The sequence below is a fragment of the Notechis scutatus genome, chromosome 2 (genome assembly GCF_049901735.1).
Source record: "Notechis scutatus isolate UNSWTSFEM ecotype Mainland chromosome 2, rNotScu1.2, whole genome shotgun sequence".
Taxonomy (NCBI): Eukaryota; Metazoa; Chordata; class Lepidosauria; order Squamata; family Elapidae; genus Notechis; species Notechis scutatus.
Window position 1 is genome coordinate 145,294,582 of NC_142010.1, and position 24,672 is coordinate 145,319,253.

Here is a 24,672-nt window from a genome sequence, read left to right on the forward strand (position 1 = left end):
TGTAATAGAATGAATTAACTCAAGCTATGTAGTCTGATTTGGCCACTCATGCGTCTGATTTTTATTGGCCCTTCCCTTCCCTTTAGTTTTGTTATTTTGCTATTAGGTTGAGGCCTAAAATGTCTAGTCAGCACAAAATGTTGTGTTTTCATGCTTTTTCCACGAAAGCCTAAAATGGCAATGAAAGCAAAATACAGTAGATTTGCACAAGTCCATCCTTGAAGCTCTGACCAGGAATATTCCAAACCTGCTCTCAGTATTCTCATTCGAAAAAAGCCAAGATCAGTATTTTAAATCACTTTCACGGCTCACATTGCTTTCTGTCATTCTCTGCTCCTATTTATTACCCAGCTCTGCATTACAGTATTACAGCTTATTTTGCTGTTGTGTTTGATTCCACATGCAGCTGACTTGTTCCACGTTATGCAGCTTTTTTAAAATGGTTAAAAAAAAATTCATTTCAGTCTTTAACCCCCCCCACCCCCCCAAAAAAAACCAGCCTAAAAAATTAACCCCTGCACTCCCGTAATACCAGAACAGTACAAAATAAGGTTGAAAAATGTTGTCCAAAAAACCTGCCTCAACAGAAAAGTTAAGAAACGTATTTGAAAGGCCAAAATAAATACTTGCACAGCTACTATGTTTCACTTCCATACTACGTATTGATTGGGGAAACATAGCAAGAATGCCAAGGGACAGAACATTCTCAGGGCATCCTAAAATGGCTTCTGTCTTCTCTTTTTGCAAGACTGTCTTCATAACCATCCCCAAAAATGCTTCACCAAAACTCTCAGCTGTTTTCTTTTACGTGACTCCTGCTAACTGTTCACCATCAAAATTCTAACTCCGTTGGACAGAAATAAGCAATTTTAGATGCTATAGCTCGCACCCAACTGCATAGTGCTAACATTTACTAAGTAAGTAGACAAAGTAGAAAATAGGGAAGCATTTATTGCACATTGGACATTTTAAATTAAAACAGCAACCCCTGTCTCTGCTACCAAGAGGTGTCCCTCGCTTCCTCGTTCCTTCTTCTTTTAATTAAAGTGGCATTTGAAAAATAAACATCTCTAGCGGTTTCTGGAGATCAGTGCGAAGACCGTCGGCGAGTCCGGGCCGACACCGGGTGATGGCTTGGCTTCCTAATGTGGCAAAATCTTTGGCATTGTGGGAGCATCCAGCTTTCCCAGCTAAAGTCTCTGCCCCATGTCGTCCTCCACAGGAAGCAAACCGGGGAAGATGGGAAAGGAGAGAGAGAGAGAGCCCAGGATCCTCCATTCTGGCCCACGGAGGAGAAAGAGCTGGACTCCGGAGGTGATTGTGCTTTTTATTTTATTTTTTTCCTTTTGTTTTTGTTTTTTCCCTTCAGCCAAGCTGTGTCAATCTAAAGAAGACCCGGCAGCTTGAAAACTGTCCACGACGACAATCCCTTTCCCCCAGATGGACGGAACAGACAGCTTGACTCAAGGGGCCTGAAATCAGGCCAGCACCTGCCGCTCCAGCGGCTTCAAGTATTCCCTTGGGCTAGAAGCGAAATGCCTGCTGCAGCCCTCAGTTCAGGACACAAGTTGTTGTTGTTAGGATCCAAGCCTCAGGGGACGGGAATGGCTGGGAAAGGAGGGCGCTTCGTGTCAAGGTTGGAGCCTCTTTCACAGAGGGAAAGCAGAGGTGCTTGGCGCACCGAACCCTGCAGTCGTCCAAGCGGGCCCCATATCTGCGGCCCTGCCCTTCTCTAAGCCTTGCTGGTGTTGATTGGAATCCTTCCTCCTCCCCAGTGCTCTTGATGGGGCGATCCGAGTGCCTCTTCGCAGGGCGGCAGCAGCAGCAACACACATACACAGAGGGCGACGTGGACCTGCTAGGCCTCTGAAGCGGCTTGTGGTTTCAGCTGAGCTTTCTCCATGGCTGTGCCGTAAGGAAGGGAACGTTTGAAAAAGCCCAGCTAAAAAAGAAAGAAAGGAAGGAAGAGAAAGGTCAACATCTATACAGGACCATCACCCACCAAATTCTTTTTCAGGGCAAGTTCCATTGCGGTAGAGTGGTCTCAGGGGTGGTATGCTACCTCTTCAGACCGGTTCAGCTGAACCGGTAGTAAAAAAAAAAAAAAGCCTCCAAGGATCAGCTGAGAGGAGGCAAAAAGGCTGAGAGGGGAAAGAAGAGAAAAGCCAAGAATCGGCCCTCCTACCCGCTCCTACGCTTTTCTCTTCTTTACCCTCTCAGCTGATTGGCGCTGCAGGCCACAGCTGGTGTGGGCCAAGCTGCGCGCGTGCATTAGGCCAAGCGCGCCCACCAAGCCATGCCCGCCGAACTGGTGGTCAAACAATTTGAATCCCACCACTGAGTGGTCTTGTGGAAACACATTTGATTCCTGCTTAAGACCACTGTAATGAAATCCGTGCAGAAATACCTCTAGATTTTTATCTAAAAAGAAGAGATAGTTTTTCCTCTCTTCGTCTTTCTTGAGTTATCTCCTGACATAAACGTATTGCCGTTATTTTTTGAGTGCCTTTGAATCCTTCTTGATTTCTAGAGGTTGTCTTAACAAGTCCCTGAATATTTTTTTTTTAAACAGCATGTTTGGAAGGGGTTTGTCACTACCCTCTTGCTAGGGCTAAGAGAGGATTGACTGACCCAAGGTCGCCCAGCTAGACTAGGATTTCCAGTTTTTACATTTCTAGCCTGATGCCTTAAACCACCATACCAAACCTGGGTCTCAACGTTGATTAATGCCACAAAATTAAGTTTGTAGTTCTCTAAACTTACGAGGATTGGAACACTAACAATTAAAAACTCTTGGCTCAATTACATATTTATGTGCATCACACCCCACCTGCAGAGTTACGGCTGAATATTGGAAACCGTCTCTCTTAAATACACTCAGTGCTGATTCAAGGCACTTTCATGACTGTGTACAGACTGCAGAATGCTAAAAATGTAATTATATGTGCTTTGGGGTTGCAATTCTCCATTGCAGGCCAAGCTGTACCACTTGTCAAATCCCAGGGAAATGACTCAGAGTCAATTCACTAGGGTAGGGCTAGAAAAATCACAGGTGTCGGAAAAGATTCAGGTGCTGTCCGGGGTGCTGAAGACACTCCCCCATTGACACCTCTTAATATTTCTATACAGTACCACAGCTTTTAACTGGCTTCTGAGATTTCAGAATCTCCCTACCTACTCAAATTTCCTTACATCTGCAGTCCTTACACATCAAGTAACACCCAGTACTTCAGAGCTTTAAAATTTTCTCTCCAACCTTGAATTCCTTCTATTATTAGATTGTTCCGTGAACTCACCTTGTACAACACATAGATGAGCAGTGCCAACAGCAGCAGTCCAATCAGGATGGCTAAGATGATGATCCATAGAGGAACACCCTGGCTAGTCTCTGGCTTAGCCCAATGGAGTAATGTTGACATCTGTCACCAGAAAGGAAACATGAATAAGAGATGTCCAAAAGTTGTAATTGAAGGTGTTACATTGGTAGCATCTAAGCCCCGTTGGATCAGCATATGCTATATAGTCATTCTTCAAAATGCTAGAGGACCTGTACATAAGATGAACAATTTTACCTTATGTAGTATGAGTAAATGAGTAAATAAGTATCTGAGAGCGTGACTTCTTATTATGGAGAAAACAGGAGAAGGGAACACTACGTACATTGCCTTGAGCTGTGCAAAAGCAAAGATGGGATATACTGTAAATCAAATATATAAGAATAAACTCCCCTTTACAACCCTGTAATCCATTAATTAGGGGTAGAGTTGGGGAAACTGAATGGAGCTAAGCGTTTACTGGCCAAATGCCCTTCCTGATGCCATGTGGAGTTCTCAGTAGATATTTTTGTTTTGCCCCCTAGGAGAGAAACATCTGCCACTACCTAGGATTGAACTCTCAACCCTCCAAATGGGATGTAAGAGTCTTCATCACTAGGCTACTATGCTGCTCTAATAAATAAGCAAGAATAAAACATCCCAAATCCACCAGGGTGCCAGGTACATCATTCTGATAAATTTTCAAAATAGGCCATTGGAAAGAGTTAACCTTTAGTTAACCTAGGGTTCACATCATTCAGCCTCACTAGGCAATCTAATACCTGAATTATAAGAGGAAAAATGACTTATCCTACTCTACTTTTTGCCTTCTTACCATAACTTACATCTCTCCACTTTTCAAGACTATATCCAATCTATTCAGAGCTAAGAGCTACCTGCTTCTCGGAGTTGAGCCGATCCCAATCACACTCTCCGTTGTTGCAAACTGTCTCGTAATTTTACTAATATAATTGGAACTATCATCTTGGAAGAACTGGCATTCATAAGGGCAGATTATTCCCAGTGAGACTGATAATACTGACCTTCAGATGAGTGGGTTGCTCTAGAGGCTGGATTTTGTAGGGCACCTTTTGCATATGGTAAACTGCTTCACACTGGATAGTCTGGGGATAGTTCTCCTTCTGCAAGGGAGGAAAGAATAATGAGAAATGGCTCTGCACAAATGTTGGGTTGAATAGATGTACTGGAAGTGGAAGAGCCTTAATATGGAGGAATCAAGCATCCCATTCCCAAAGGTTTAATACTGTGAAAGCTAACATACTAAATGAATGGGAAGGAGCAGGCCATTATTTTTCTGCTGAGATTAATTATTACATTTTCTGTAAGTACTGTATGTACATAGATCAGAGGTGGGCAACTGTGATCTTTTAGCCTGATGTATGCTATTCCCTCAACTTTCATTCATTTCTATGCCAGCTACTTACAACCAAGAGTAACAGAAAAGGAAGGTGGAAAAAAAAAGACACACACACAAAATTCGTCCCAAACAATTGAAGTCTGGTGAACACCAAAAATATATTGGGTTTACCTGTTGAAAACTTTTGGACGAGATGCGAAAATAGAAGTGTAAGCTGACACTTTCCTGTCGTTGCAATGCTCCCATGCGGCAGTGAAGTTGGAAACATTCATCCTCATGACACTTCTGCAGTGCAAGAACATTGAATGATCAAATGAGACATCAGATGAAAATATCTCATCAACCTGGAATTACCTCCAAGGCAGAATTTGGGCCAAGCATCTTTGTGAACCTGAATGTCTGGCCTTATTTGACCTAAGTAGCTCCTTGTTGGTTGGATTATATCTCAGAATTCCCAGACAATGCAACAAATAAGAATTAGAGTCTAAGATTTTGAGGACGACAGATTGGGGAAGGCTGTTCCAGTGATTAAAACCAAGGGAATGTGAGTCAGGACATTAGACCTAAGTTCTGTGTATTATGGATGCATCTTAATTTCGAAGACTATGGCAAACAAAGGAGAATTAGATTTGAAAATAAGCTACTGAAAGGCATGTAGTGCTGCTTTTTGAAAACCATCTTCCACATGCATTTATTTATTTAAATGTATTGGCCACACAACTCCCATGGACTCTGGGGGCCAACGTTAACAAGAACAATGAGCAAACATTGTGGTGTAAGGAAATCAACAGTGCATCTCTTGTTTCTTAAAATGGTGGCGCAGGGCTTACCAGAGGGAAAGTGCTTCCAATGTTGCCTGTGTTCCATCCTCCATCTTGCTTCTGCACATAATGCTGTTCCTGCCCAGGAAAAGGTGTTGGAGGTTGCTCCAGCTAAACACCCAGATAGAGATAGAGATGATAAAGAGATAGAGATAGATAGATAGTGAGAGACATAGAGATAGCGAGAGAGAGATAACACAAATGTGAATCTTCATAAATTCTCTGTAGCTACCAGTTGTAATCTGGTTGATTAGGTAAAATACAGTTCTCCATGGTCTATTAAACAGGGGTCTTCCTTATGATCTGATTACTTTAGCTCAGGGTATCAAAGAGGTATCAAGGTTTCAAAGGTATCTTAACACAGCTGCCAGTCGGAAAAGGCCCTTCTTTTGAATGCCAGTGTTGCTCTGGCTGACTCAAAGGAACAGTGTTCTTGTGTGACACACGCTTCTCAATGGAAGAAAATCCTCCCTCGTTGTTACAACTCAATCTCAGGCTTGTGCATATTCTAATGCAGAGCAAAGGCTCTGTGGAAACAAGCTACTTGTTGAAATGTTTATGAAAAAAAAAACCTGCATGCAAAAAACACCCAAGCAGGTTAACCAAAAGGGGGAAGATTTGGGATGGAACAACACACAACATCTCCCTTGCTGAGAAAAGAATGGCAAGTTATTAAAGCAATTAAATCACTTATAGCCAAATTTGGAAAATGGGCTGTCTTCTGCAATTTATTACTCCTCCCTTCATTTTGATTTTCTAAGCCATCTTGGCTTAGTTGCAGGGGCTGAACTGCAGTCTCAACGTTTAGTGGCCAGGCCAAGTCACTTCATCCTTTGTATTCCCCCACCCACAGAGGTCCCCTTTTACCTGCAGATGTAATGGATTAATGGGGCTGTTGGAGGTACAATTTGCCCGCACCATGTAGCGGGTGACGTACAGTACAGCTCGTCCTTGCACTTGGAGAGGACAACTGAGGTCTAACACTCCTTCACTGATGGCGCTGGGCCCATCATTGACAAACTACATAAAATAAAAGAAAAGAAACAGGGGGAATTATCCAAGGAACCAAGAAACTGCTTCATCCTAAATAAGGCTACTCATTTACTTTGTCCTTCAAGGCTGAGATGCAGAGAAGCCAATCACCTGCAGAATGACCTAGCAAACCAGCGTAAAACTTGGGACTTGCTGAGATTCAGCTGAGCTACAAGACCTCCCACGATTCAACCTGTAGCCATTTCATAAAGGTATCTTGATCAGCAAGCCCAGGGGTCTTCAAACCTGACAGTTTAAGACTAGTGGACTTCAACTCCCATAATTCCTCCTCCAGTCATGTTAGCTCAGGAATTCTGGGAGTTGAAGTCCACAAGTCTTAAACTTGGCAAATTAAGACCCTTGAGCAAGCCAATAAAGAATTGTGCCATAACAATGCTCAGTAAATCAGCCATGTTTCCATTGCTAGCCAAACATTTATTTGTAGAAAGATCCCAGATATGAAAAAGTAACGTCTATGTAACCTTATACAGAAGTATATATAACCTTATAAAGCTCAACATTCACAGCAATATCAACCTATGCAGGTTTATTGCTGTGAATGTTGAGCTTTAATTTGGCTTGTGTTAATCTAGATCTGCCTCCTTATTGTTAAGTGTCTTTCAGAGGTATAGGGTTGACTTACATCAGGCCTGTCAAACAGAGTATGACTTACATCAGGCCTGTCAAACTCTGGTGGCCTATGGGCGGGATGTGTTACGTACAGGCCACGCCCACCCCAGCTCCGCAAAGGCAAAAAGTGTCACAATCGAGTTTGACACCTGTGGCTTACATTCATGTTCCTTAAGAATTTTGAATGCTGAGGTGGGTTCATTTGGAGGCTACCACTTGAAAAAGACTGGTACAGAACAGAAGGACCTTTCAGGAGTTGAATTGGATCCCAGAAAAAAAAAAAAGCTCTCCCAAGGACTTTTGGCCCATTGGCAACTTCCAGCTATTCCATCAGCGTCTTCTGCTCAGCAGGAAATACCCACCTCATAGACATGGCAGACCCCAGGGCCGATATCTTGTTCACGCTTCACCAATCTACCTGGGACCCAACCAGGCAGAGATACAGAGTCTGGCCTGGATGCTCTGTGGAAGAGGTAGAAAAAAGCATTTCAGACACACTCAAATGATTCACTAGGGACTAGAGCAATTTAAATAATACAAACCATTTCTCAAGGATGAGAACAAACCATTTGTCAAGGCAAATGAGGCAAAATTAAAGCAAAATCAGAACAACAGTAATCAAGTCATAACGTCACATGAAGATCATTGTGACGTCTGCTAATGTAGAAATGCCCTTTACTGGGATGTATAAGTATGGGAATCAGATCGTGTGTATGTTCCTCTGGCTAAAATTCAAAATTGAACTCCTCCTAGTGTATTTCTTTTCACTGAGAATCAAATTGCAAAACTAATAGTTGGCAACAGTATGATTTGCTTGTTTGATATTTTCATCCCATTTTTCTATAATAGGCCCAAAGGCCATGGATTTAATCCACAATTAAGCAATGGAATGGTAATTATTATTTTGATGTGTGCTTTATTTATGTAGTAAAGCAGAACGGAGAGTGAATAAAACAATAAAAATGCAACAAGAATAAATGCATTAAAATATATTTTTGCTATTTCTGAAGGTTATTATAGTATGTTCTGGGGAGGAAAATGACACATATATTAAATTGACTTTGAAATGAACTTTAAAATTTTTAGATGCTCATATTCCTATGAACCACATACTTATTACATGGTAATTGACAGCTGAAATATGCAAATAGTTTTTCTGCATCCTTCTTGCTGCTAAGAGACTAATACTTTAACTCTGAAAAAACTAATTTATGCCTTCAATTACTGAGTGAATTGAACACGGGTGTTACCTGAAACTCATGAACTTTGCTTATAGTCACAAATATCATGAAATATTAACTGTTCCAGAGGTAGTATTCAGCAGGTTCTGACCAGTTCTGGAGAACCGGTAGCGGAAATTCTGAGTAGTTCAGAATACCATCTCTGACTGGCCCCGCCCCCATCTCTTCTCTGCCTTCTGGGTCCCAGCTGATTGGCTGGGTCTTCTTTTATCTCCTTGCACAGGAGAACGGAGCTGGAAAGCAGGTTAGTGGGGTGGGGAGGGAATGGGATTTTGCAGCAATCTTCTCCCAGGAGTGGGGTGGGAACGGAGATTTTACAGTATCCTTCCCCTGCCACACCCACCAAGCCACGCCCACAGAACAGGTAGTAAAACGGTTTGAATCCCACCACTGAACTGTTATATAAAACTTCTCTCTCTCTCTCTCTCTCTCTTTCTCTCTCTCTCTCTCTCTCTCTCTCTCACACACACACACACACACACACACACGATTTCTTGTTTGCTGTGGTTTCTTCTTTTTGTTATTTTTCTATTTTTTCTTTGCTCTGTATTATCAAATAGCCTGCAAAAATTATAATGATACAACGAGCTGACAAACAATCAGGAATCTACTTCCGCTTTGTATGAAACTTTATTTTCGTTACTAAACTAATCCTTGAATACAGGGCTGAAACTTGAAACATTATGGAGGAAAATAATTATTAAAAATCAGTAATAAAAATAGTTTCCTTCCCCTGCTTAATAAAAAATATTTAAAAATGGCCCTGGCTCTACTCCTTTTAGACCATGGCTGCTAGCATGCTATTCAAAGTCCACAACAGCCCCATAATCAACAAAAAAATTGCACCTCTGTTTTAATATGTCATATTCCGATAGTTATAAATAAAAGCATAGTCAGCCTTCCTCATTGAGCCTGCTACCTGGGTTTTCTTGATAGTCTTCCATTCAAGTATCTGCTAGAAGCAGACCTCCCGAGATGTTTTTTGAGGCTAGTCAAGGTTGAGTGTCACATGCTGTGCATTTATGAAATTCTTTTAGCCCATGATAAAACTCAAAGTGGTATAAATTAGATTACTTAATGTCTTTTATTCTACTCTTGAATGTAATTGGTGAATTATAGGTCTTAAGACCATGGCCTGCAAATGGCCTGCTCTACTCAACATTTGGTCTCTTCCACCTTCTCCGAGGAATCAACCATCCTTCAATCAAGAATAGAATGAGAAAAAAATCTGTACTCGTTCAAACTACCTCAGATTATGAGGTGGCACAGTCAGTGGTTAGAGTGCAGTCCTGCAGGCTACTTCTGCTGACTACCGGCTGCTTGCAATTTGGCAGTTTGAATCTCACCAGGCTCAAGATTGACTCAGCCTTCCATCCTTCTGAGGTAGGTAAAATGAGGACCCAAACTATTGGGGGCCATATGCTGTAATCTGCTCAGAGAGGGCTGTAAAGCACAGTAAAGCAGGATATAAATCTAAGGGCTATGGCTATTATAACCCCTGAATTGATTTTTCCCCCTATTAATGTTCTACCACTTGGTAATTTAAGAGGAGTTAATTCAAAACAGTTTTATAATTTCAACAGAAAATGTCTAGGAAGCCTTGGTTCAGAGGGAAGGTGAGTGCTTAGTTGTGGAGATAAGGTAAGCTCTGCATGAAGGACCTCAAAAATTTAATCCTTGGCATTGTAAGAAGCCAACGTCGCGGGAAGTGTACCAGCAGATCTTGGAGATAGACTGCCAGAAGCTCTCCCCACCTGAAGCCTGTGAAAAAGGCAGGCTTCTTGGGGAGATGAGTAGAAAGACACGTGCAACAGTCGGACTGTCAGAAGCAGGTTTTAGAAAGGAGGAGACAGGATCTTCCTAAAAGCTCAGAATTGCCTCTAAGGCATGACAGGTGGCGAACAAGTCTGATAAAATAAATAAATAAATGAGAAATAGAGTCCTCACGGCTATAGGCTGGAGCTTCCTCATTCCTGGTTTAAACGTTTTTCTTTTTGAAATTCCATCATGCGCACATGTCTTCTATGATTAAGCAGCCTTCCATTTCAATTGCTACAATTAGATGAGGTATTATTCTACTTCAGCAAAAGCTACTAGCCTGCCTAGGAGCTGGTGCAATTGCTAATTAAGAGGCATTTTATTTTTTTTAGGAAACTGGGGGGGAATATAGAAAGGTGCACTGTTGAATTCATGAGGACTCCTGGGAAAAGAAAGCTGGCCTAAACTTTTGACCAATGGTTTCAAGTGTTGACTTGCAACTTGGAATATAACAGACCCTACAATTTTTGTTCAAGAGAACGCTAACTAATCCAGACCATTTGCTAATCACCATAATCAAATGGACTGTTTTTTCTCAAAGCACCTGAATTAAAATAAAAGCTGATTCATACATTCCAGCATGGGACATAAAATCATGTGGGAAATTATATTGTCTCTCCAAGGTGTATATTCCTTGAATATCAGCTAGCCGAGGTTTAGGTAAAATGTTTAGTTCAATTATTTGTTTTTGTTTTTTCCTGAAGGAGATAATCCTGGATGACTACATTAAAGGTTTCAGAAGAAAAACAGTTCCCTTGAGGTAAAAATACTAGCTGCTACTACATTGGAGAGCATTTCCCAGAGATACTTATATTCAGGGGTGGGCTTCTCTGCCCGGTTGCTGGGTGGGCGTGGCCATGGTGGGTGTGGCCTAGTCGGCCTCCTGCACCACGAGGGGTGGTGGTGGTTTGCCTTCCCCAGGCTCCAGATACTTTCCTCGAGTCTCCGGGAGGGCAAAAACGGCCTCACCTGGGCTGCGGAGGCCCTCCAGAGGCCAGAAATGGACCAGTTTCCAGACTTCCAGAACTTCCGGGAGACCCATTCCACCCCACACCAGCCCTGCACTTACCTGCATCCAAAATGGACCACATGGACACTCCTGGGAGGGGATGGGTGGGTGAGTGGGCGGGGCCAGCCAGGGGTGGGATTTGGCGGTTCGCCGAACCAGCCATAACATTAGCAACAGGTCCGCCCATACCCAGGGCGAACCCGTAGTAGCCCACCCGTTTATATTTTCATAAGAAAACGTCCATGCAACTAGCGTTCCACTGGTGTCATATAAGAAAGTAGGTGCAAATTCCAGACTGAACTCATTCAATCAGCACAGCGAACATTGATATGTGGACCACACATCCTTGGCTAAGGGGATTGTCAAGTTGACTGGCTCTACAGCACTTTAAAATATTGCAAGATGGTTGTGTTTCCTTCTGATTTACCAGTTGTCCAATCAACTCAGCTTCGTGTCCTCCATGTTGGATATCAACACTGTTTCCCATTTGATCTATCCAATAGAAACATGGAATACTTGGTTGCATGAAGCAGAGTCAAGTATGCATGTATTTGAATCCAAGGAATAAATTTAGCAGTGAGGGATTAGAGAGAGTTGCCTTCTAAAAGCAAACCAGGTCTTCCTTGAACGGAGAACAAAGAAAGAGAAAGAGGGTGAAGATCTAAGAAAGACCATTTCTCAAGAAGGGAACTTTTCAGGAAAACAGTGTAACTTCTCTAATGATGCACATACCAAAAAAGCAATATTGCCTTTGCTGATGAATTGAAAACTATAAATTGACTGGGAGAAAACCAGACCCAATTATTGAATCTATGACCTCAACATTTTGGTTGTCTCTCTTTCTCTTTAGCTCTACTTTGGTGATATTTTTTTTTCTTTACAGGTACTCCTCCACTTACAACTGTTCCTTTAGTGACCGAAGTTACAACGGCACTGAAAAAAGTGACTTATGACCATTTTTCACACTTGTGCAGCCTCGCCAGGTTCATCGGATTTACACTGATTCATATTTATGACGGTTGCAGGGTCTCACGATCATGTGATTCCCTTTGGTGACCTCACAAGTGAAGTCAATGGGACGGCCAGAGTCCCTTAACAACGGTGTTACTGATTTAGCAACTGCAGTGATTCCCTTAACAGATGTGGCAAGAAATGGGGCAAAACTCTCCAATCAACCCAATTTCTCACTTAGTGACCTAAACTTTGGGTTCAATTGTAGCCGCAAGTTGAAGACCACCTGTATTTTTTTCCTCACTGTTTAACTGATCATCCCACCAATGCATGTGGCAAAACACACAGTAAGGAAACAGCCACGTTCTTGGTGTCAGGGAAGTAGGAAGACTTTTACTGAAAATAGTTGGGAGGGAGGAGGATGAACTGATGAAGGGATGAAGCAGCAGGTGGGTTCCTGGCCTGGCAGCTGGCACAGCCTTCAGAGCTAAAATGATCTGCCAACACATGGCTCCCTTTCTTTGTTATTAAATAAGGTGTGATTTGCCCTCGCCCGTTTATGATTAACCTGCATGCCTTCCAGGCAACAACAGACCTTGGACATTCTTTTAACAATTAAAAATAATCACTCCTGGAGTGATAACTTACCCATGGGATGAAATGTGAAAGGCAGCCTCGACACGCAGGACGAAAGATTCTACTTCGCTGTGAGAATTGTTGGCATTCTTGCTGCGAAAAACAGATATGGCTATGTGGAACTGGTGAAGCGGGTAGGCCAGGGGTGTCAAACTCAAGGCCCGAGGGCCGGATCTGGCCTGTGGGTGCTTAGATCTGGCCTGTGTGGGGGCCATCCTGGAAACAGCAAAGGACCCGCCCATGGTGCTTCTGCCAGGGAAAACGGAGCTCAGGAGGGCTATGAGCGGCCCTCCCGAGCTCCGTTTCCATTGGCAGAGCGCTCTGGCCACCACAGGCGGCCTTGACACGAGTGACGTGGAGCTGGCCACGTCCACCCTGCCCATATCCATCCTGGCCCCGGAGGTCAAACACAACCGTGATCCGGCCCTCAATGAAACTGAGTTTGACCCCCCACCCCCCCGATGTAGGCTAAAAGCACTGTGCAGGAAAGAAAGAGTCCAGGACTCCCAAGGAGAGCCAGACCTGTCCATGAGCTCAATCAAGGTGAAGGGAACGGAGAGGTGTGGGGGGGGGAGCGCACTGGCGGATCATCCAGGGTGTTTTTACCTGTGAATCTGGAAATCAAACTGGATGGATGGCTTAGCGTCGGTGACACGAGGCACGGTAAAGCGCAGGCCACCCCAGAGCTAAGAGGATAAGACCAAAAAAGAGGGCATTAGAATCAAGGTCTTTATTCAGATCTCTTCTATCTGGGATTGCGCGAGTTGGTTTACTTTGATCTTGGCTGTTTTCTTGCAGACGCTTCACTACCTAGCTATGTAACAGAGTGGGCTGTTTTGGCCTGTAACGATTGCATGTTGACAGTACTAAAGCCAACACTTTAGTACAGAGCGGAGGTGGGTATTCAGCAGGTTCTGACCAGTCCTGGAGAACCGGTTAGCGGAAATTTTGAGTAGTTCAGAGGACCAGCAAATACCCCCTCTGACTGGAGTTTTTACAGCATCCTTCCCCTGCCAAGCCCACCAAGCCACGCCCACAGAACAGGTAGTAAAACGGTTTGAATCCCACCACTGATACAGAGGTCCCCAACCCCCTGGGCTTGGGATGGTGCTAGTCTTTGGCCTCTTATGAACTGGGCTACACAGCCGAAGGTGAGTGACGGGCGAGCCAGCGAAGCTTCGTCTGTATTTGCAACCGCTCCACAACGCTTAGCATCACTGTCTCAGCTCCACCCTCAGATCATTCAGGCATTAAGTTCTCATAGGAGGGTGAACCCTATTATAAACTGCTCCCGGAAGGGGTCTAGGTAGTGTGCTCCTCCCTCCTCCTCCCCCCTCCACACCTCCCAGTCTGTGGAAAAACTGTCTTCCATGAAACTGCAAAGGTGGGGGGCCCCGCTGCCTTAGTACGTAGAACCAACACTCACGCTGACACCTGCTTTCATCGGATTGCCCAGGTCACAGATAACCATATTTGTGTCGTTCACGGTGTCATAGCGGCAGCTCTGGCTGGAAATGTTCTACAAGAAAAGACCAAGAAAAAGTGCGTTTAGACCACGGGTGTAAAACTCGCCATGTCACGTTACTGTCACGTGATGTCCCCCCCCCTTCGTGGAGCTGGTGTAGGTGTGGCCTGCGTATCGTGCATCTGGCCCACCAGTTTGACACCCTTGATTTAGACAAATCCGTGAAGGATACTAATCGTATGTTATCATCCAAGTTAAAGGTAATAAGATTTGGAGACCAACGGCTAAAGAGCAAAGAGGCCTGCGTGCTCCCACTCTCTTGTCTGACTTGTCAGAATTCTCACCGTTAGGGTAGAAACCTTAACAAACTTTTTACGGGAGCTTCAATCCATTTCATCCGCTACAGTTCGTACATGAAAAAAAAAATGGTTCGAAACCATTAAAAACGGTTCTGCTGAAATATTTATGACCCTGTGTACATAAAACCAATAGCTCCCAGCTTAGCGAAAGCATTCCTTTCTGCTACACGAAAGAGCTTTTATTGACTTAACCATTAGGTTTCTATGTTTTTGCGCAATTTCATTCCTAAAAAGGGTTTTCTAAGATGGTGTTTACTACCCAAATTGAATCGATTCTTCCATTTTAAAAGATGTAGAGGTTTTTTGTTTTTTTAGAAAAAGGGGGAGGGCTGTGATCAATACGGGGCAGCCAAAAATGCATTTAAACAACAAAATAGAATAAAGAATAAGGTAAGTACTGTAGCCTTTTCATTCTTGTCATTCCCAGACGATTCTGGGATGGTGGGCAAGAAGCACGAACATCTGCTCAATCTAGGTGGTCCTTGAGATACAACAATTCATTTGGTGACTATTCGAAGTTACAGCAACACTGAAAAAAGTTTTTCACACTTGCGACCATTGCACCAGTCACTTGTTCAAAATTTGGATGCTTGGCAACTGACTCATATTTATGACGGTTGCAGTGTCCCAGAATCATGGGATCTCCTTTTGTGACCTTCTGACAAGCAATGTCAATGGGGAAGCCTGATTCACTTAACAACCGGGTTACTAACTTAACAGCTGCAGGGATTCATTTAACAGCCCTGGTAGGAAAAGCTGCAAAATGAGACAACAATCCCTTAACAACTGTCTCACACAGCCACAGAAATTCTGGGCTCTGTCGTGGTCGTAAGTCGAGGACTGTATGTACTGATTGGCAACTGAAATGGAATCCACTTTATGACAGCTTGAATTTTTGAAAATAATGAGTCATGTGGTACTTTCAGCTGGCATATTTATTATGGCTCAAGCTGCTGAGGATGAATTGAATGTGTTGTGGGTTTTTTTGAGAAAACAACAACAACAACAACCAACCACTGTTGGATTTTTGTTGCTTTAGAAATCAGAAATATGGACCTGCTGGAATTCACAGCATCACCATCTTTTAACGGCCCCATAATCCCTTGCGGGGTGGGGTCTGGGCAATTGAATGGAGCAAGCAGAGTGTTTTAATGGCCGGATGCCCTTCCTGTCACCACTGTGGAGTTTTGTGCAGCAGATACATTCTCAGTGTGCCCAGAGAGAGAAATATCTGCCTCTGCCTAGGATCAAAATCACAGCCTCCTGATTGTGAGGTTTAGAGCTCCACCTCTGGGCCAACGGACCACTGGAATTCACAACAAATCCCCACAACTCACCAACTTTTACACTTTGCTCAAAGAACAGAAGATGAAAATCCCAGGACTTCTCTATTTGAAGGACAGTCCCCATACTGTAGTCATGCTCTATTTTGACAACTAATGGATGGAACAGCATTGGATTTTTGAGGGAGAAGGTTTGTTATGGAGCACCTACCCCGTAGTTGCGTTGAACTCCTATATAATCTGCCTCCGGTGGGATTGTCACGTGGAGTTCAGCTTCATAGGCACCACCTTCTCCACGATTCATTGCATGGAATGAAAGGTTCACTGTGTTCTTGTCTCCCAGATAGGCAACAGTATGGTCCCTGCAAAGGGTGAAATCCAAAAATGAATGAGATTGGCAAACCATACAGAGGTGCGGTAAGTTAAAACACTCTCTGTGGTGCAGTGCATCAAAACAAAATGAAACCTGAAAACAAGGAGAGCACAGATCGAAGGCGGCAAAGCTCATTATTCAGGCACCCTCCAAAGAATTCAGAGAAAGTTGCGCTTTTCTATCTCTTTCAGATGACCCTAGTCATCTAAATCTTCAGACGTACAATTTAAATCAGTCTGAACTCCATACCCTTCTCCACAACCTTGGTAGGAAGTTGTTTTACATAACCAATGAACCAATAAAGGCTGGAAAGTTTCAAGTACTTTTTTCCTCCCTTGTAACATATGAAAATGTTAGTTCTTCTCAAGCGTGTAAAACCTGGGCTCATTCCTAGGTTTTACACCCATTAATCAAATCACTGTGCTTGGTGCTCATGTCAGATAAAGATTCTGTTGTACAGAGAAAGGCTTGATTTTGTTCTGTACTGACAATTATTATAAGGCATAAACCCGATGGGGGGAAAAAAAACCCACAACAAACATTGGAAGTCTCCATTTTTATCACAAGCATATTGCAAATAGAGCTACGTTGGCATTTAGAAGGTGTTTAAACTGTGTTTCTCTTGTCAACTGCCTACATGAGCATTCCCAATTTGGTCCCCTCCAGCTGTGGGCTGGACTAGAAGTAGGGCAATTTCATTTCATTTCCAACTACATTTAATTCAAATTAAATACACTTAACACATCGACTCTTGCTAATATTAAAATTGTAGCACAGTCATTGTTTTTGATAACTCTAGGAGTGCACTCAAGAAAGAGTCAGATAGTACAGCTAAAATTTTAGTTCATTCTTGTCCACGTTGATCAGAAAGGGTTTTCTGACATTTCTTTCTCAGCCAAGCATTAAAACGAGACTGTTTGGCGTGCAAAGCATGCATTCTGCAACTGCATTATTTCCACTTTTGACTGGTGTAGAGATTCAGATAGGAAGTCTCTGTTGGGCAATGGTATGTAGTATTCCCTGAACAAAGATTTAACATATTTCTTTTCCACGCAATTGCTTTGCAGAGCACATTCATTTCATATTTACTTGTAGACGTAATCTTCGACTTACGAACCACAATTGAGCCCAAAATTTATGTTGCTAAGTGAGACATTTGTTAAGTGAGTTTTGCCCCATTTTACGACTTTCATAGCCTCGGTTGTTCAGTGAATCACTGCAGTTGTTATGTTGGTAACATGGTGGTTAAGTGAATCTGGTTTCCCCATTGACTTTGCTTGTCAGAAGATCGCAAAAGGGGATCACATGACCTCCTGGGACACTTCAACCGTCATAAGTATGAGTCAGTTGCCAAGCATCCGAATGTAAACCACATAACCGTGGAGACGTTGCAACAGTTGTTAAGTGTGAAAAATGCTCATAAGTCACTTTTTTCAGTGCCGTTGGTACCTTTGAGTGGTCACTAAAAGTAAAATGTTGTAAGGTGTGGACTACCTGCTTTGATAACGATATGCTAGCAGGGGTCGCCAATCTTTTGGACCTCAGGGACCACCAAACTCATAATTTTAAATCCCAGGGGCCACTAATATGAATTTTGACTGACAGTGGCTTGCTGACGTTGGTGGGAAAGTCGGTCTCATATTCCAGAGCTGCACTAGTCACAGGACTGGCCCTTTGGTCATCCCGGAGCAGCTGCTCCTCCACCTGGGTGCACCAGCCTGCCATGGACTGGAGGAGATGCTCCGGGATGACCAAAGGGCCAGTCTTGTGACTACTGCAGCTCTGGAATATGGGACTGACTTTCCCACCAATGTCAGCAAGCGACCCCAGGGCAGATTTCCCTCCCATGCCATTGGTCTTACCTTCCAGTTCCAACTCACATGGCTCTACTCAAGGTAAGGTTTGTGCTTGGCCGAAGGGTGGAGGCCAGCGGGTGGGCGGGCCATGTGGGTGGTGCAGCCTTGTGTTCCCATGCAGCCTGGATTAATTGCTTTGGGGGGGAGTGCTTTGGGGGTGGGTGGGACATTTCTCTGAGGACCACCAAAATTTTCTCGTGGACCACCAGTGGTCCCTGGCCCACCAGTTGCGACTACTGTGCTAGCTGACAACGTAAGAAAGTGACTTGATTCCTCAACGTGTTGATGTGCATGTCTGTTTTGTGTTACAAGCAACAAAAGATGCGAAACCTTTAAAAGAGCCCATGAGTGGATCTGCTGATAATGAAAGAGCAAAAATGATTGCACTCAGAAGGAATTGCAAGGCTACATATTCCAGCTGGAAACCTTGCATGCCTGCATTTCCATCTCATGACGGAAAGGGATACCAAATTGTCAACATTTAAGAAAAGGACAATACAGATTCACAGGTCCCCAGGACTAAAAGCACGCTGAATTATGCATGCAAGTTGCATTTCAAGCTTAAGATGGGCTGTTCTGGGCTTACCAGAAGTGGTTTCCAATACTATTCTGGTCGCTCCAGATGTATTCTGGAAGATGTTAATCACACTCCTACTAAAAAGGTAGAATTGACTCACCAATGAGCAGATATTGGAAAATAACATTAATAAATGGGACACGGACCATTTCCATCGCTTGACTTCTCCAAAGCCAAGAGTGGTGCTCAAAATGCATAAGAGGATGCAAAATATTAGATATAGGAAAGAGGAGAGTCTATTTGGATTTCTTCAGATCAAGAAAATAGAAGTAGTATGCAGCTGTCCCACCTTCATCCTTGTTTGTGGCATGGCAGAGACTTACCCAAAGACATCAAGTTGCAGGTCAGGGACACAGACATTGTCCTCTCCGCAGTCCAGCTGAATTTGGGCCTGGGAAAGAATTCCAGCTATGAGTCAGATGAGACTCTATATGTTCACATGTGTTAAAAGTGCTATACTGAATTATGTCTTTCTTTCATGAATTAGTCTAAGAATCCCAGAGAGGTAACACCATGGAAAAGGTATGTAGGGATTAAAAACTGGCTTGTTCGTCTCAAATCCATTTAAGCTGCTGCTCCATCCTCCAAAATCATGCCTGGAATAAACCAAGAACTTGCACAGAAAGGCTTGTCTTCGGATTAAGGTCTCCAGCTACAAGAATAGGCCACCTGAATCACACATTTTGGGGAAGGCAATGAAAGCACTAGCCCATCTATTCATAAAATATTATTTCGTTTTCATAAATTGGCACATATCTGCCAGGGCACCCCACTCTCTACTACAATGGCCTCTCCAGCATTACAGAAAGCAGGATCCACCCTTTCCCTGCCCGGCCTGCAGTCCTTTGGGGATTGAAAAATGTCCAATCATAAATTATGCTGGGTGGGGAAGAAATAATATAATTCATTCATTTACATATTTCTTTCTGTGCCTGGTGGCAGCCATGGTTAGAATGCAGTACTGCAAGCTACTTCTGCTGACTGCCAGCTGACTGCAGTTTGGCAGTTTGAATCTCACCAGGCTCAAGGTTGTCTCAGCCTTCCATCCTTCCAAGGTCAGTAAAATGAGAACCCAGATTGTTGGGGGCAATAGGCTGACATTTGTAAACTGCTTAGAGAGGGCTGTAAAGCACTGTGAAGGGGTATAGAAGTGCTATTGTTATTTCCTTGGCAGATGACTAAAGTTTTACCAGGAACAACGGAAATTCCTTCAAAGTCATGGGTATCCCATTCATTTGCAAGCAACATTCAAGAAATTCCATTATTCTGGCTAGGCAAAGCCTTCTTTGACACCTTCAAAGGCTGCACGGATTATACCTTCTGTTCAATGTGGTTGCGTGTGTGGTAGTTAAGGATGGGCTGTAGGCCATGTGCATCGGTTGGTGCCTCTGGATCCAGTGAGAAGTTCAGTGACAGGTGGATGGGGGAGAGCTTATCCCGGAATTCGGACTCATTCTGGAGAGAGAGAAAAAGGCATTGAGCAAAGGTGGGGAATAAGCCATGAAGAAATGCCTGCTACTGTCATATGGGCTTGTTTGCTCTCTTTTGGCTCCTCTGCAAACCAGAGCTTCAGAACCAACTACATTCCAGCTAAAATATGTAGTTAAAACATGCCTACACTCCTAGCCCTCAATTAATTGTTCTGTAGTTGAAAATGACAAGTTCTTGAAACTCTTGTTGTGGTCTCTCTTTAAAATATCCATAAATTATGTCAGAATATCAGTGGCAAATAGAACTGGTTACGTCTTTATTCCACTGTTTCTCAAAAAGTAATCGTCTTCTTTGTTTTACAGGATTTTCCTTCTGTGGCCTCCAATTTTATTCTAATGGAGGTATAGTTTGGGTGAGGCGGAATGAGGTGGCTGGGAAGATGGAACCCAGGCCTTCCCAGGATTAATTTGATGTTCTTCCCTACGTTATTCTGTTTTGAGTCTTTAAATACAGGTCAATCTTAGCAGAGATTTAATGACTTAGGTGCATAGCTTTATGAGTCAGGGTGTTTCCTAGTAGCCCCATTAGCTATATACAAATCTGTTGAAGGCCTGTATGAGCAAATCCACTGCCTCAATGCGGCACGGAGCAAGGGTCATTTTCTAAATACTTCCCATCCAGCACAACACATAATTCTTCCATTTTAGGGCAGCAACGTAAAAAGGAGCATCATCAGAGCGGCCTCGGGACATTTCTCATTCTGGAGAAGACAGTTTACAACGAGAGGGAAAGGCAGGATTCACAGAAGTAGATTCAACTCACCCTCAGGTAAATCTTCATCTCGCGGCACTCTGAACTGGCTCCGTTGCGAACTTGGAGGGTCTGAATGAGGTGGGATTGCTGGGAGTGCAGGAAGAGGGCCCGCTTAACTGCTCCTTTGTGTTTGAGGTGGTCGAGATGCAGCTCCACAGTGAATCCTGCCCAATAAGAGAGAAAGCAGAACCAAGTGAGATGTTTTGTCTTCCATGCTTGACCATAGTTGATGAAGGCTCAAGGGTCTATCAGAAAGAAAAGCAAATCCCTTATGCCTGAGGTCTGCTCAACCACGCTACATAAAAGTTTGGTTGCCTCCATACAAAAAGGGGTTGCAAAAGGATTTGTTTCGGCAAGTCCCTCTGGATTATGAACCATCTCAAGTTGATGTCAGGTCACACTTCCTTTTAAAAAAATGCAACTTTCCCATGCATCAGTTGAACCATTAAGCATACAGGCATACAAGGTGGTTCGCGGTATTTAACTGTACAACCTTCATCTCGAAAAGAAAACATCCAAACAATATGCTTGGAACAGAGCATGGAGAAGAGCAAGAAAGATAATAAGGAGTCTGGAGGCTAAACCATATGATGAATGATTGCGGGAACTAGGTATGCCTAGTCTAACGAAGAGAAGGACTAAGTGGAATGATAGAAGTCTTCCAATATCTGAAGGGCTGTTATAGAGAGGAAGGGGTCAACCTATTCTCCATAGCATCTGAAGGCAGGACAAGGAGTAATGGGTGAAGTTTACTAAAGACAGCGCTAACCTAGAACTAAGGGGAAATTTCCTAACCGTGAGAACAATTAATCAGTGAAACTGCTTGCCTTCAAAAACTGTGGGTGCTTCTTCATTGGAGGTTTTTAAGAAGAGACTGGATAGCCATTTGTCTGAAATGGTATAATGTCTTTTGCTTGAGCAGGGAGTTGAATTAAAAGACTTCGAAGATCCCTTCCAACTCTCTTATTCTATGTTCCATGTTCTAATGTTACTACACACTATTAAAATATAGCCTAAAACCCAATAATTAGGGACTCTTTGTAAAAGCTGAGATTTAAAAATCCTTTTTATTAACTTCTTACTCACATTATCATTTGGATGATGGGAGGAAGAAAAAAAGGAAGCCATATCTTGTCATGATGATTTTAAGATTTCTTCAAAAACATACAAAACTCTAATCCTCATATTGGTGGTTTTATATTGGTGAATATTCTTTCATTGTTTGGATATGAATCATAGAATTATTGTCCCAAGGGTGCTTTTTTTTCAAGAGGCAGCTGGATTTTCTTGAATTTTAGCCCTCTTTACAATGCTTAACTAAAATTCACAACGTTCTTCATCAGCAAAGGCAAAACATCTTGTTTCTTCCTCGATAATTCTAGCTTTATCCAGGGCTGTTTACCATTTGATCGCTTTCTGACTACTGGACTGCTACTGCCTTGGCTGTCTTTCCAGCCTCCAAAACCATTTCATGATCTCATTGTCAGCTTCTGACTGTAGAATCTAAGCACACCTAGTAAGGTTACTTCAGTTTGATCTCTACTGTGCTTGGACGAACTCCTGGATGTACAGTATGTGTAGTCATTCTGATGGATTCTGAAACAGCTGTCTTCTTTCCAGTATTGACAATGACATGGACACGTGAAGAAACTAGATTGGCCCAACAACTGCCAAGATCCTTTCCCCTTTTTGTCCTACAGTTACTCACCAATGGAATCAGGAACATGCTTTCCAGATGCATTTAAACAGAAGCTCAAGTTGATGCTGTTGACACATAGGGAGGGAAAAAAAGGAGCAATGAGACAATGTAAGAAATCTGTGACAGACAATGCACTCTGATGACAAGAGAGCTGAACAGGCTGAAGAATATGGGCCTATTTCGAAAGAATGGTTTGGGCTAAGCCCCTTAGTGGAAAAGCATTTTGTCACAACAAAAACAAGGAGAAAGGATAGAAAAAGAAGTTATTCTAGGAACCTTTACTGGTTGTTAACAGTGGAGAAAAATAAAGTCATCACACCTGATTGGGATAAAGAGGGATGGGTGGGACCCTGTCTGGCTGACTCAGCCTCTCCTTCCGGCCGTGTGGTCCCAGATGGGTCATGAACTGGACAATCGCCCAATTCAGAAACATGTTTAACAAGCAGTCAGGATAACCCCATGGAGCTGAGCACTTGGAAAAACTCTTGTCTGTAAATAAATTCCCCCACTATCTCTGTCACAGACTGAAAACTAGCATTGTTTAGTTAGATCAAATCTGCAAGACACATGGCTGGTTTCCATGTTATTTTAGCACAGAGTGATAAATTGAAAATGTCCTGCGATAAATGTCCTGCGAAAAATGTCCTATTCCACTGTTGCCATAAAACAGGGCTGTCAAACTCATGGGCTGGATGAGACAGGTGCTGGCCACGCCCATGCCCGGTTTAGCGAAGGGGAATACAGTCGCGATATGTCACGTGACGATGCCATGATGACGTGAGTTTGACACCCCTGCCATAAAATATCACACTAAACAACAATTTTCTTATTCTTCTTTTAAGAGCAGGGCTGTCAAACTCCCGACCCACGGGACGGATGCGTCACAGGCTGGCCACGCCCATGCGCCCGGTTTAGCAAAGGGGGAAAAAGTCCGGAAACATAATATGACACTGCCGTGATGCCATGAGTTTGACACCCCTGTTTTAGAGTCATGGAATCATGGAAGAGCTATCATCCCCCAGAGGTGTGCAAGAATGCAAGTCCCAGGCACACATCCCAGGCACACAGCTGTCTAGCCTCTTCCTGAATACATCCCTCCACCTTTAGATGGTTCCTTCCAAAGGGCTCCCGCTTTTAGGTAGCGCTGAATAGAGTGAGTGGAAATAGGCAAGGTAACTAAGTCAGCGTTCCTAATCCTATGCCCCTGAGATGGTCAGGACCAGAGATGGAATTCAGCAGGTTCTGACCAATTCTGGAGAACCGGTAGCGGAAATTTTGAGTAGTTTGGAGAACCAGCAAATACCACCTCTGATTGGCCCCACCTCCATCTGTTCTCTGACTCCCAAGTTCCAGCTGATTGGCTCGGTCTTCTTTTGTACAGGAGAATGGAGCTGGAAAGCAGGTTAGTGGGGTGGGGAGAGAATGGGGATTTTGCAGTATCCTTCCCCTGCCACGCCCACCAAGCCACACCCACAGAACCGGTAGTAAAAAAAATTTGAATCCCACCACAGGTCAGGACTCCCAGAATTCTTAGCTGGGATTTAAGGCTCTGGATTCTATAAACAGCCTTCCCCAACACCTGCAAGGTGGGAAGTAGGAAGAATCAATTCCTGCAAACTAGATAAGACCTTATAGAGTCAGGAGCCTACAGGTAAGTATAACAACTGTTGGCAACGACAGCTGTCACAACCACTTGCACCTCTTTCTGCTTTCCCTATTTTATCCACTAACATACAGATCAGCCCACTGCATACAGGTAGTCCTCGACTTATGACCACAACGGAGCCCAAAATTTCTCTGGCTAAGTGACACACGTGTTGCCCCATTTTAGGACCTTTCTTGCCCACAGTTGTTAAGTGAATCGCTGCAGTTGTTAAATTACTTAAACTGTTGTTAAGTGAGTCCGGCTTCCCCATTGTCTTGGCTTGTCAGAGGGTCACAAAAGGGGATCTCACATCCCCTCAGGACACTGCAACCGTCATAAAT

The 24,672-nt window shown here is 43.5% G+C and overlaps 1 protein-coding gene across 1 annotated transcript in view; it reads right to left on the reverse strand.

Moving 5' to 3' along the window:
- Positions 1-931: 931 nt before the first annotated feature.
- The window catches only part of ITGA5 (integrin subunit alpha 5), a 90,802-nt gene continuing 67,061 nt past the window's right edge, over positions 932-24,672 (reverse strand). The window contains exons 16-30 of the mRNA XM_087956523.1: positions 22,696-22,751; positions 20,997-21,151; positions 20,061-20,198; positions 19,067-19,134; positions 16,149-16,299; positions 14,257-14,349; positions 13,437-13,516; positions 12,843-12,923; positions 7,538-7,637; positions 6,381-6,533; positions 5,523-5,624; positions 4,864-4,977; positions 4,358-4,456; positions 3,297-3,419; positions 932-1,942 (exon numbers count right to left, since the gene is read on the reverse strand). Of these exons, the coding sequence (XP_087812649.1) occupies positions 1,859-1,942; positions 3,297-3,419; positions 4,358-4,456; positions 4,864-4,977; positions 5,523-5,624; positions 6,381-6,533; positions 7,538-7,637; positions 12,843-12,923; positions 13,437-13,516; positions 14,257-14,349; positions 16,149-16,299; positions 19,067-19,134; positions 20,061-20,198; positions 20,997-21,151; positions 22,696-22,751 (1,597 nt within the window). The 3' untranslated portion in view covers positions 932-1,858. The remainder of the gene's footprint in view (positions 1,943-3,296; positions 3,420-4,357; positions 4,457-4,863; positions 4,978-5,522; positions 5,625-6,380; positions 6,534-7,537; positions 7,638-12,842; positions 12,924-13,436; positions 13,517-14,256; positions 14,350-16,148; positions 16,300-19,066; positions 19,135-20,060; positions 20,199-20,996; positions 21,152-22,695; positions 22,752-24,672) is intronic.